This window comes from Arachis hypogaea, chromosome 15 (assembly GCF_003086295.3).
Source record: "Arachis hypogaea cultivar Tifrunner chromosome 15, arahy.Tifrunner.gnm2.J5K5, whole genome shotgun sequence".
NCBI classification, from domain to species: domain Eukaryota; kingdom Viridiplantae; phylum Streptophyta; class Magnoliopsida; order Fabales; family Fabaceae; genus Arachis; species Arachis hypogaea.
In genome coordinates this window covers 6,220,248-6,232,469 of record NC_092050.1, presented here as the reverse complement: position 1 = coordinate 6,232,469, position 12,222 = coordinate 6,220,248, and the positions used below count along the sequence as shown (strand labels likewise).

The 12,222-nt window shown below is 31.1% G+C and overlaps 1 protein-coding gene across 1 annotated transcript; it reads right to left on the bottom strand.

Moving 5' to 3' along the window:
• Positions 1–9,266: 9,266 nt before the first annotated feature.
• Positions 9,267–11,196, bottom strand: LOC112748129 (probable xyloglucan endotransglucosylase/hydrolase protein 6). Its single transcript, XM_025796338.2, has 4 exons — positions 10,717–11,196; positions 10,529–10,629; positions 10,255–10,451; positions 9,267–9,813 (listed from the first exon to the last, which is right to left on the bottom strand). Exons 1-4 carry the CDS (start codon positions 10,907–10,909, stop codon positions 9,426–9,428), a joined length of 879 nt encoding a protein of 292 aa, XP_025652123.1. The 5' UTR covers positions 10,910–11,196; the 3' UTR covers positions 9,267–9,425.
• Between the last annotated feature and the right edge of the window lie 1,026 nt (positions 11,197–12,222).

Below are 12,222 nucleotides of genomic sequence, written 5' to 3'. Positions count from 1 at the left end.
TTAAGATGTAATTAGTGACAATTGGTTTAATGAAGGTCTGACGGTGATTTCAATATTGAGGAAGAGGATAATGATTGAGTATAATTGAGGTATGGTGATGAATGAGATAAGATTGAAAATGATGTGGATATTGATGAATTATGATTGAATTATTCATATGGCTGATAAATTTGAATTATCTGAGACACGAGTTTTCCTGGGTAGACGCAATGACTTGCCACCACTTGCTCAAGTTTGAGACTCGATACTCTGTTGACCATCTGTCGCAAGATGTGACCGAACACTTTAACTCCCCGGATTCTCCCATGGGCATGCATTTATATATATATGAATTTTGAATATTCTATTAATGAGCTTAGAGTTTGACTCTATGGAATATTATTAAGCTTGGAGTTTGACTCCATGAAATATTATTGAGGTTGGAGTTTAACTTCATGGGTATTATTTTTTAGTTTGGGGATGCGTGCACAGAGGGACTATCCAATGGTTAACGGTCAAGACATATCGGGTTAGCTATATAAGCGACAGATGAGACTCATTAGTCATAGAACAGCCATGCATCATATGCATTTGTATGTTTTGATTGAGTGTGCATTTGTTTTGATTTGCCTAATTGCTTAGCTATGTTTATGTGCTACTTGTTTTACTTGCTGTACCTGAATCCTATCTGTGATTTATTTGTTTGTCTTGTATATATATGTTTATCCGAGAGACCATTTTTGGTGGAGACGTGACGAGGGTAGTTTCTGGTATGTGATAACAAAGGTTGAGGCAGGTGGATTAAGTATTGCCAGAGTATTCTAATGTATATATTGTTTGGATAGGAGTGAGCGAGGTAAGTTGAATAGAAAGTTCCTAGGCACGTCCTTGGTCTTTTCCATTTCTTTAAACTAATCGCCTTACTAAATTGTAATTTAAACAAAGTTTCATCCATAAAGTCTTTTCAAACGATTATTTTAAGGATAAACTGTTTTACAATGAAATTAATTCTATTTGCAAGTATTTCTTTGCTTTGATAGTATTCCTGTCCCTACTGAGAACATGTGGTTTGTTCTCACCCCAAAATCCTCCACCCTTTTGACGACACAGGTTCGAAAACTCAGTTTAAAACTGCGGAAGATTATTGACTTTATTTATGAGTTAAGTTACTTTCATAAAATTCCCTCGCTTGTTGCTTAAGATTTTTATTTTATACAGAGGAATAAATGTCGTATCTGAGTTTTACTTTGATTTACTTGTATAAGATTTATTATTATTAGTAATTATGTGATTATTAATACGTGGTGATATTTGATATATGATTTTTAATGAATTGAAAACAAAATCTTCTGGCATTTTCTTAAAGATTGAAATGTGATATCGAACTAAAGGTTCCATATTAAATAGATAATAAAAAAAACATGTTATTAACGCCTTACTTTTGATATGATCATGATGTACTTGAAGTTGGGTCGTTATAAAAAATGTTAAGAACAAAATTGATTGGAATTAAACGTTATGGGTATTTTTGAAAAAAATCGCAAACGTTAAAACTAAAATGTATACTTTATCCTTTTTTAAAATATTCAAAAATATAAATATTTTTTATATTTTTATGAATTTTTTCCTATAGAGCATGAATACCTACAGTAATTACACCTAATATTATGAAATTATTTTAACAATAATTAATTAATATAAAATAAAATAAATTTAAATTTTCTTTAAACAAAATTGATTTTTATACATATAGATACTAACTAACTAACCATTCAGCCCGAAATGATGAGCGACCTGGGCCTTCTATATCTGATTATGCCTATCATAATTGGACTCTTAAATTTGGCCCTATCTTACTATGAATGTTCATGCTTCAAAAATGTTATCGTCTTAATTTTGTAACTACTTAAAATAATAACCCATCCTACCGGATGCAAAGGAGGCTAACACATGATTGACAAAAATCTGATTCTAAAAAATCTGGAGAGACAAAAACCCTATAACAAGCTTGTACTATTTTTTTTTTTTAAAAAAGCTTGTACTATTTTAAAAATCAGGAGCTCAGTACAAAAAACAAAATAAGGAGCGGGTTAAAGTAAAAAATTTTTAGCATTCGGGCCTAGGCCCTTTTCTGTCACCAAAAAGACAATTTTGTTGTGCATTCAATATCCAATGATTATATCTAAAGAGTTGTAACCAACTCACGTCCAATAAAAAAGTTGTAACCAATTTAGATTAATTGAATGGTCAGTTTGGTCAGCTCATTTATTTGTTTAGATAAGTGTTGGGAATTCAAATTTTAATTTGTGTATGTAATAATTCATTTAGACCTTTAAATGAAACTCAAAAAAATTCAAATTAATTCATTCAGACCCTTAAATAACTCAAATCCTTTGTGACGGATTAGTTCTTAATTTGTCGGGTTGAAAAATACCGTAAACAATAAAAAAATATATCTCAAAAATTATGTATGAATTATCAATATCATATCAGAATAAATAACTATTTTTAATTATAAAAAATTTTAGACAACAATAATTTTATCTCAAAAAACCAAAATTAATATTATATCCATAAAATAAATTCTAATGAAAAAAATTATTCAAACCTTCAAAAATTATTTAAAATTTCTAAAATATCCCTCTTAACCTATTCTAACCCAACCTGAATTTTCACCTGTACTTTAATTCTATCCATCCCAAATTCTCATTTTCAATCTATCACCCCCACTCCCACCCACCGCCAACCCAAACCCAAACCCTCTTTTCTTTCCCTTTCACCACAAACGCACCTTTGGCGCTCTTTCTTGCTCCACTTACATCGTTGCCTCCACCATCGACGTTGCATCTGTCCCATGCATCCTAACTTGATGCAATTTTCTTGTTCTCTCCTCTGTCGCTAGTCCTCCTTTGTCTCCTCATGGTCACCGTAAAACACACCAAAGATATCACAAAGACAACCATTCCCGTCGATTGAGAATCCCACAATCACCGCCAGCCTATCTCGCTTCTTCTAGTATAGTTGCCGAAAAATGCCATTAACGCCGAGAAATTTCGCTCTCTAGCCAAGACGCCATCATGGGGCAAAAAAATGGCACACTTGGATGGCATTCCTTGTGGATGATCACTTTTTAGAGGACCACTCTGTTGCAGTGCATTGGATGCCTTGCTAGTGACAGAAGCAGTGGACTGCGCGGCGGCGTTAGTGTTGATGAAGTTGAGACGGTTGTTGAGATTGACTTTGTACAATTGTACTTGAATGATATTAGGGAGACGACATCTTGAGGAGGTTACAAACAAGATGTATTTTTCCACAACAACAGCAACAATAACAATATTTGATAAGGTTATATTGGACATTGTTGAATATGAATCTTTGCGAGAGAGGCAAAGCAAGAAAGAAAGAAAAGAAAGAAAAGAAAGAAAGAAAGAAAAAAGAAACCGAATGTGGTGGAGGGAGATGTGTTGTCTCTGATTTTTATTTTTTTTTGAATTTGTGTATCCTTGTTATCGTGTTTATGTTGAGTCACAATTTGAAAAAAAAAATGGTATTGATTACATTGCATGGACGGAGGAAAAGTTAGTGTGGTAGTGAAAACGGGGATAAACTCATAAAAGAGGAAGAAAGGTTGTGGGATAACGCGAAACGGTTGTGAAAGATCGGAAATTGAAGGTGGAGAAGAATTAAATTATAATTGGGAATTGGGGTTAAGTTAGGTTGGCTTAGGTTAGATTAAAAGGGGTATTTTGAAAATTTTAAATAATTTTTAGAATTTGAACAGTTTTGTGAATCAAAATTTATTTTTTAACACTTGAATCTTTTATGATTAAAAATAGTTATTTACTCATATCATATAGTGAACTTTTTATTTTTAATATTGGAATAGTAGTAGTTTTTTTTTTAAATGTGGATTGTTGGGGTGTTATTCGTAAATGTAGTACCATTTAATTAGAGAAATAGAAATCGGATCGTCCGATTTATTAGAAGTACAAAAATCAGCCTGTTTGATTTCTAGAGGTACACAAATTGGGTCGTCCGATTTATAGAGGTACAGAAATTGGACCGTCTGATTTGTGAGAAGTACACAAACCGGACAGTCCGATTTGTGTTAAAAAAAATTAAAAAATTTGAGGTACAGAAATCGGACTCTCCAATTTGTGTACTTTCCACAGTTTTTAAAAACACCAAAAATTACAATGTTAAGGTATATCACTATTTTTACTTCCATAACAAACAAAATTAGCCTCATATAGTACTAGTGATATATACCTCAAATATTCATAATATAAAAAATTCAAATATTATTTAGTAGTTTATATTTTTAAGTATTAGAATGTTTAATTTAATTTGTTTTTATTTAGATTGGATTTTTTTTTGTTGCCTGCGGTATCTCCCAATCCAACAGGTCAAGAACTAATCCGTTGCGGATCTGAGCTTTATTTAAAGGTTTACCGTTGGCTAATAGGTTGCTGCATGCACAAGGTGGAATTCGAACTCCCGATACTTACTTAAGCGGACGAGTGAGCTGACTACTCAACCAACCCAAGTTGGTTTTTAGATTGGACTTTATTTTAGTAGGATTATAATTTTTTTATTTTAACCTAATAAGAGGTTATAAATACCTCCTAAATAATTGTAATTGAGAGATTAGTAGAGAAGTAAAAAACTCCTTTTTAGTTTCATGATAAAACTATAGTATGAGTGAGTCTCTCTCTTGTTGCATCGAGGAATTGGGTAGAAAGTTGAGTGATTCTCTTCTATTCAGTTCTCGAACTATGTTGTAGATAAGTTAAATTGAGTGAATCACTTTCTGGTTGCATCAAAAAATAATATAAAAAAATAGAATAATTTTTTTATATTCAATTTCAATCTAGTCCTTTTATTTTTCTATTTTCAATTACAATTTATCTTTTTATTCAATTTCAATCGTTATCTCTTTGTTTATCTTCTACTAATTTTTTTACCCGTAATAATATTACAAGAATATAAATTTTTTGAATTTATGTTGACTATGTCCTGATATTATATATTATGGCAGAAAAATTTTATAAAATCAAACTACTTTTACCAAAAAGTCGTAGGTATGGATGGCAAACGGGCCGAAACCTGTCGGGTCAGCTCGAGTAACTCGCCAAAAAAATTGGGTTGGGCTAAAAATTTGAGAGCGCTATAATAAAAATTTCGCCTAACCCGCACCGCCTAATCCACGGATTTTGACGGATTTTGGCGGGGCGGGTTGGCTTGTTCAGCGGCCTTTTGGCTTTGAGATGATAATTTAATTTGGATCGTTATTTTTGTAATTATATTTGGAATATTTTTTCGTTTTACTTTAAATTATAATTTGGACTATGTTTGATTGATTAGAGATTTGGATAATATTTAATTATATGTTTTAGACAATATTTGTTTTGCTTTTTATAATATTAATTTTATTATTTTATTTAAAAAATTTTAATTAATTATTATGTTTATTAAATATTTAAATTATAAAGATTTTAGTATTTTTGAATTTAAAATTATAAGTTTATTGAATTGTTAGTGAAATAATATATTTTTTAATATTTAATGATTAAAAAAAAAATTGATAGGCTTAGTCCTGCAACCCGTCAGTAGAAGGGGTGGGGTAGAAATTTGGTGTCACCTTGATAGGTGAGGTAAGGCAGGTTTTTGGCGGGACGACTGGATGGGAGGGGTGGGCTAGCTTCCTGCCACCCCTAGTCGTAGGGGACAAAACTCAAAAGTTTCCATCAACTAAGAAAATCAAAATCTTCGTATAATAAAAAATTAAATAATAAATTTTTTAGTTATTATTTTAATGTGAAAAAATTTAATTTTTTTTTATTGATAATTAATTTTAACATTCATATTTGAATAAAATGATTTTAATTATATTTGAAGGAAGAGAGAGTAAAAATATAAATTAAAAAGATACGTGGTGAAAATTTAAAATTAAATAAAAAATAAAAAATATTTTTTATGTGAATAACACATTTTAGAATATTTTTTAATTATATTTAATTATAAATTTAATATATTTTTTATAATTTTATAAATTTATTTAAATTATATTATTTTATTAATTTTATTTTTTTGTAGAATAGAAAAGTAGAAAAAATAGAAAATGTGAGAGAAAGATAAAGAAGAAGAAAGAGAATGAGTTTGTTAATTTAACAAAAAATTATTTTAATTATAACGAAAGAATATATATCTCAGTCACACACACACACATATATATATATATATAGTAGGAAGGAGAGAGAGAAATAGATAAAAAGAGAGAGGTAGATGAGATGATGGAGGAAGAAAATTTATTAGTTTAAAAAAAATATTTTATTTCAATTTTAATAAAAGAATGTCATGTGACATATTTTTATTGTTAAATTAATAATATAATATATTCATATTTCAATTTTAATATTTTAAATTTAATTTTAATTTTAATTATAATTAGAAAATACCATGTTATACATTTTAATTTTTAAATTTATATAAAATGAATGAAAAAATAAGAGAAATAAAAAAAAGAAAAAAGTGGAGATAACTCTTTAGTTTTTTTTTTTAAATAATTATAATGTAAGAGTGACCTACGACATATTTTAATTATAAAAATAATAATACATAATAGATTTTTATATCAAGTAGTGCCAGTATAATAATGTATTATCTGTAGAGAGATTTCAATACAACATTATAATTTATAAGAGCTAAATATTTTAATGCAAGTTCAGTTACATGATTGAAAGATAATGCAAAATATGTATATGTGCACCTAGAGTTTATCAGAAGAAGCTACTTTAATTTCTATATTGAATTGTTTAGAAGCAACATTATTATAAGATACACGGGATTTTAGGGGGCTTATTGAGCAAACCATTTGTTAGCTAGGTTGTTAGTTTCTTTTAGGAGGTAATAGTTGTATGATTGCATTAAACAAGTAGGAAAATAAAGGTGGAAACAAAAGCAGGTGCAGGTGATGATATAATAATAAGACATCATAGTGTCCTATATCCCAACAAATAACAAAGCATCAAAAAGTGTTGTCATGCTGGACAAAAAGCTTTCCCTGGCGTGTCATTCATATATAACCTTGCTTATTGTTGGTGTTTGCCATCTCTAGCTAGTACCACTTTACTCAAATGACAAGGTAGACACACACTATAAAACCCCTTTCTAACATAGTAGATTCATATTCCTAAATTTGTCACTCTACTAATTAACTGAGCCTATTTATTTGCATGCATTTCATCATCAGCAAGGGAGCAGCTAGCTGCTATGTATATGAAGAATGTTGATGAGGGAGAATTAGTTGCGGCATTCAAGTGAAATGGGAGCTTTTTCTTCAATGCTTCTGGTTCTTCTGATATTATGCAGTTCTGGTTTTGGTGGCATAGCGTTTGGTTTGTTGAATTTCAGCAGCAACAGCAGAGCTGGTTCATCTTCATCACCTAACAATGAGGTGGTGTCTTCTGGGAACGGGAAAGGAGCAGAGTTAGAAGAGAAGAGGGGTGTGCCATCGGGAGCTAATCCTCTCCATAATCGCCGGTAGAAGCTAATTTAGTGATCGGGACCACACAGACTTCAAAGAAGAAACTAAAGGAATCTATCTATCTATATGTCTGCTATTCATTTTAATTAATAGGATGTTGTTATTATCTGAGAACATGCCAAAAAAGTATCCCCGTATATAAAACTTTGATTGATCTGACATGTTTGTGCATGAGCTGTCTCTTGGTTTGGTTACACCTCCTAATGGATGCCCTACATTGCATGCCTATGCCTATCATCATCAATTATTGTTTATTTACTAATTAAGCTATAGCTAGCTATTTATATTTCTTCCATGTACAACATTTCACAATTAGTTTCCTTAAGTGTTCACTCATTTTACTTTATTAGCTTTTGGAATGCTTTAAATAGTGCTATTAACTTCTAGTTAGTTACATATTATTTTCTATCCCCAATAAACCAATTAACCGTCCCTTAAATAAGTTTTCTCATTGGAAATAAAAGATGGTAACAAGTAAAAGAGGAAGTATAGGGAGCTAATGAAATATTTGTACAATGTGTACAATGAAAGTTTAGGATGTCCAATTCAGAATTAAAAATATGAAAAAGCCTAGGGGCCAGCACTTAACCATTAAAAGAAAGGTGAGTGATCTCTCACCATTGGATGGCCAATTGATGTAATCTCACACCATTAAAAACATGATTGATGGCTAATTGATGGTTACAAAACACAAAAATTACTGGCCCTCTAACACTCCTCTAAAAATATAACCATTAGTTTTATCTTTTCTCATGAACTGAAACTTTTGGGATGAATGGTATCATGACATGGTATCAGAGTTTAAGATCCGAAATGTCAAGAGTTTGATCTTTAGTGAATCTCAAAATATAAAATGACATGGTATCATGACATTAGCTCCTTAGCAGTAGTCCAAATAAAATTAAATATTCAATCAACCCACCGGTAAATGCCCATATATTATTGTTTAAAATATAACTGATGATAAAATTAAAGATTAATGTAATGTGTTGAATGCGAGATAGAATTAATTAAAGAATAAGGTAGATCGAGCGTTGCGCTTGTAACGTAGCAGAGAGGATGTTTCTGTTCCTGCCATTTCTGGCTTGGGTTTGTCTAATTGTTTGATGAGGATCGTCTGTTACGTTACCCCTTCTTCTTCTTTTCATTTTGGTGCGTGCTGACATTTGCTTTGTTTAGTGATTAATTAATATGTAAATGCATATTGATCCGATAAAGAAATACATGTTGCTACTCTCGCGTGCTTGCTGAATGCTTGTGTGAAAAACATAAAAACTTAACTTGAACCTATAACTAGGAATATTTTTCTCTTGTCCATTTCTCCACGTCCACAACTGTACATTGTACTTGCACCAATAATTAATCACAAATCCTAGTTAACTAGCAGTTACCACTTAATTACCACTCACATAGCCATTATATTTTGTAGTATCAATGTATCATGGAACCAAAACTTTTTGAGTCTCACGTCCTCCTTTTATATGGTGTTTCTAGAACTTATCCATGGTATATTGTATTCATTTGAGAGTTAATTAAAAAATGGAAATATTATATGGCCACTATTGCTGATAATGCTAGGTAACACACAACGATTTGGTTTGCCGACGATTTATGTGGTGAGAATAAGATGACAACAATTTTTATGCGCTGAAATAAATGGGACACACACATACTGATGATTAATTACAAAGCAATTATTGTGACCCCTAACTAAATTGTGCTTAAAAGCATAAATGAGGAGTAACATATAATTTGTCCTTTCCTTAGATAGAAGCGAAACATTACACTTTTTGGTAGATCATAATAATTAAGTCCAAAAGAATGACTGATGAGTGATGAGAAGCTCATTACACATATAGTAGACACCAAATGAATAGCATAGGGCACCGACACAAGAAGGCTAGGAAAGGCACTCGGGTGGTGGGCCGAGTGGGAATCGTGGCTTGTCTTGGCAATAATCATAGATAATGTGGTTGATGCGAACCCACCTGTACAAGCGGGCTTGAGTGGGAGTAAGGGCCTGGTAAGCAGCACCCTCCCACCAGTTACTTGCGTTGGAGGCACAACTGGTGGGCCCTGGGAGTTGGCAGCCTTCAATGTCGAAGTCCTTGTAGTATGCATAGAAGGGTGCTTTCCTCCAATCAATTTTCTCCAAGCCTCCCCTTGTTGCCCAGTTATCTGCTTCCCACAGCGTTGAGTACACTCCCATTCCTTGCATTCTTGGGTATGCCACTCCCCTTGCCACGTCGTTCTTGTACACTCTTATCGGAAACTCATCCACGTAGAACCTGCATCCATATGTAAGCACTCTCATGTAATTTCCTAAAATTCTTAGCTCATTCCTACAATGCTTTAAAAATGATGTCTAATTCTCCAAATAACTAAATACCTAATATTTAATTATTATTATTATTTCTTTGCTTTTATCTCATATTTGATATAAGAATTTAGTCAAATCAGTTAAATCATCTAACTGACTCTCAGTTATTAACTTCACATGAAGTTGACTGCACTTGAGTTTTCACTTTAAATTAATACCAATCAACTTTTTTTTTCCTCAACAAAATAATCCATCAAATATTATCCAAATAGTTTAATTAAAGTATCTAACTAGTTGTAATTATTATTTTTACATAAATACATCTTGATATGAATAGTTAAGAAATTAATCTTTTTAAATTTTAACTAATGTTATCTAATTAAAAAAGAATTTGATTTACGTGTCTTACACAATGTGGTGGTGGTTCCAGAGAATAGTGTAAGTGTGGAATTGGGCGGAAGGATCAAACCAGAGGTTGACCCTTTGTTCTCTACCCCCTTTGCCGTGGGCATAGATGTTAGTCTGAACAGTGTATGGTTGACCACTACGGTTTCCCAAGAACTCGAAGTCAAGCTCGTCCCTTATAGCGTCCGTGTCCGAGCTCATCTACGTAACCACCAACAACATTAACGTTAATTCATGCTCTCTTTAACTTTATTAATTAACTAGACATGTGTACAAACATAAAATGCCGTCACAGTCCCAGCAGAGTCTCCGGCAATGAGCTTAATCTTCATGCTAATACGCCCAAACATGTACCTACTCTTTGAAGCAAATCCGCATCCTCCAAAATCAAATCAATTAAAATGCTTAATTAATTTGTTTCACAATGCTAATAATAATAATAGTTATTATTAAGTTAATTAATTACCAGAATTTCGGTCTAGAATGAGTTGTATGGCGGTGCCTTGATTATCAATTTGCCTGATGTGGGAATCAGACCATGTAACTCTAAAGTCTTGAAGGAATGTAACTGGTTTTCCCCAAACACACACACCAGATAATACGAGAGCCCATAATGATAATAATAAAAAGAAAGGGTTTTTAAAGAATGCCATGTACATACATATATATATGTATTTGTGATTAATTGGAATAATGCAAGTGGAGCAAGAGAAAGTGTGTTATTTATATAGGATAATGGATTAGAAGAGAAGAGGAAATAGCTTTCGATACAGCTAATGAGGAGCAGTGAGTAGGGCCCTAAACTATTATATTTCTTCTTTTGCGAATGTTTGGACTTCGGAGCTTCGCTTCTTCATTTCTATTTATGTATTCTATTCTCTGCTACCCCAATGATTTTCTCAGCGTGCGTGTGCATTATTTTATGTATTCACGAATCGAACTCAACACCATTAATGGGGACATTTCTTGTCCATTTACTATGCACAATTTTCTTCACCAATAATGAATAATACTAGGAAGACAAAAAAAGGCCAGAACTTGACTTATTTAGTATTCATTAATTGTCGCGACAAATAATAAATATTAAATAAGATAAGTTATAGTTGTTTTTAGCTGATTTACTTTGGTTATTAAATATTTCCGACCAATAATAATCTAGCTACCATTACTTCCTAAACTATAACAAACAATAATGCCTCTTTTATTTTTATAATTTTATTGATTTATGGCTGCCGTAAATCGTAGAAATATCTGCATGCAACAATAAATAATCGAATAATGCTACAGAGTCCATTTCCTTTTATAATTAATATCAATTAACCTTTTAAAAATTAAATTATTTATGTTATATTAGAAATTCTAAATAAAAAACATTTAACTCTAAATTCTAAATTATAAATCTATAATAAAATCTAACTAAAAATTAATTCCTATACTTCCTCTAAATAAAGGAATAAAAATAATGAGTATACCTTTATCAACTACTAAATATATATAAAACGTCAAATAACTCAAAATTTATAATCCATCTAATTTTCCGGTGAAATGATGTTACTTAATTACCACCCATTAATTGTTTCTACCCCTCAGGCCATTATAATACAACAAGAGTAAGGATATTTATTATTTTATGTGGAATTTGCATAAACTTTTTCTTTTTGTTTCATGTTAAAAGAAATTGTTTTGAAATTAGCAAAAATTGAACTATATTTTTTTTTGTTATAAAAATTTTAATATTTAGTTGTAAAATTACTTTTTTTAAAAACTTGAACTAACAGAAAAAGAATATAGATTTCAAAAGAGAAAGTGAATATAAGTCATGAAAAGAGTGAGAATCAAGGACAACAATTGACAACTATAAATGAATAAAATGAGAGAAATGAGTATATTGGCTTTTTATGCAGGATAGATGATGAAAGAGTACAACCAAAAAAAAAAAAAAAAAATCGAACTAACGTATTATATTTGATGA

What these genes read in the sequence shown, in the direction of transcription:
- LOC112748129 (XM_025796338.2), bottom strand. Translation starts at nt 10,909, where the DNA reads ATGTACATGGCATTCTTTAAAAACCCTTTCTTTTTATTATTATCATTA. An exon ending in GGACTGTGACGGCATTTTAT is followed by an intron (nt 10,452 to 10,528) that starts GTTTGTACACAT and finishes GTGGTTACGTAG; the next exon opens with ATGAGCTCGGACACGGACGC. An exon ending in TGGAACCACCACCACATTGT is followed by an intron (nt 9,814 to 10,254) that starts GTAAGACACGTA and finishes ATATGGATGCAG; the next exon opens with GTTCTACGTGGATGAGTTTC.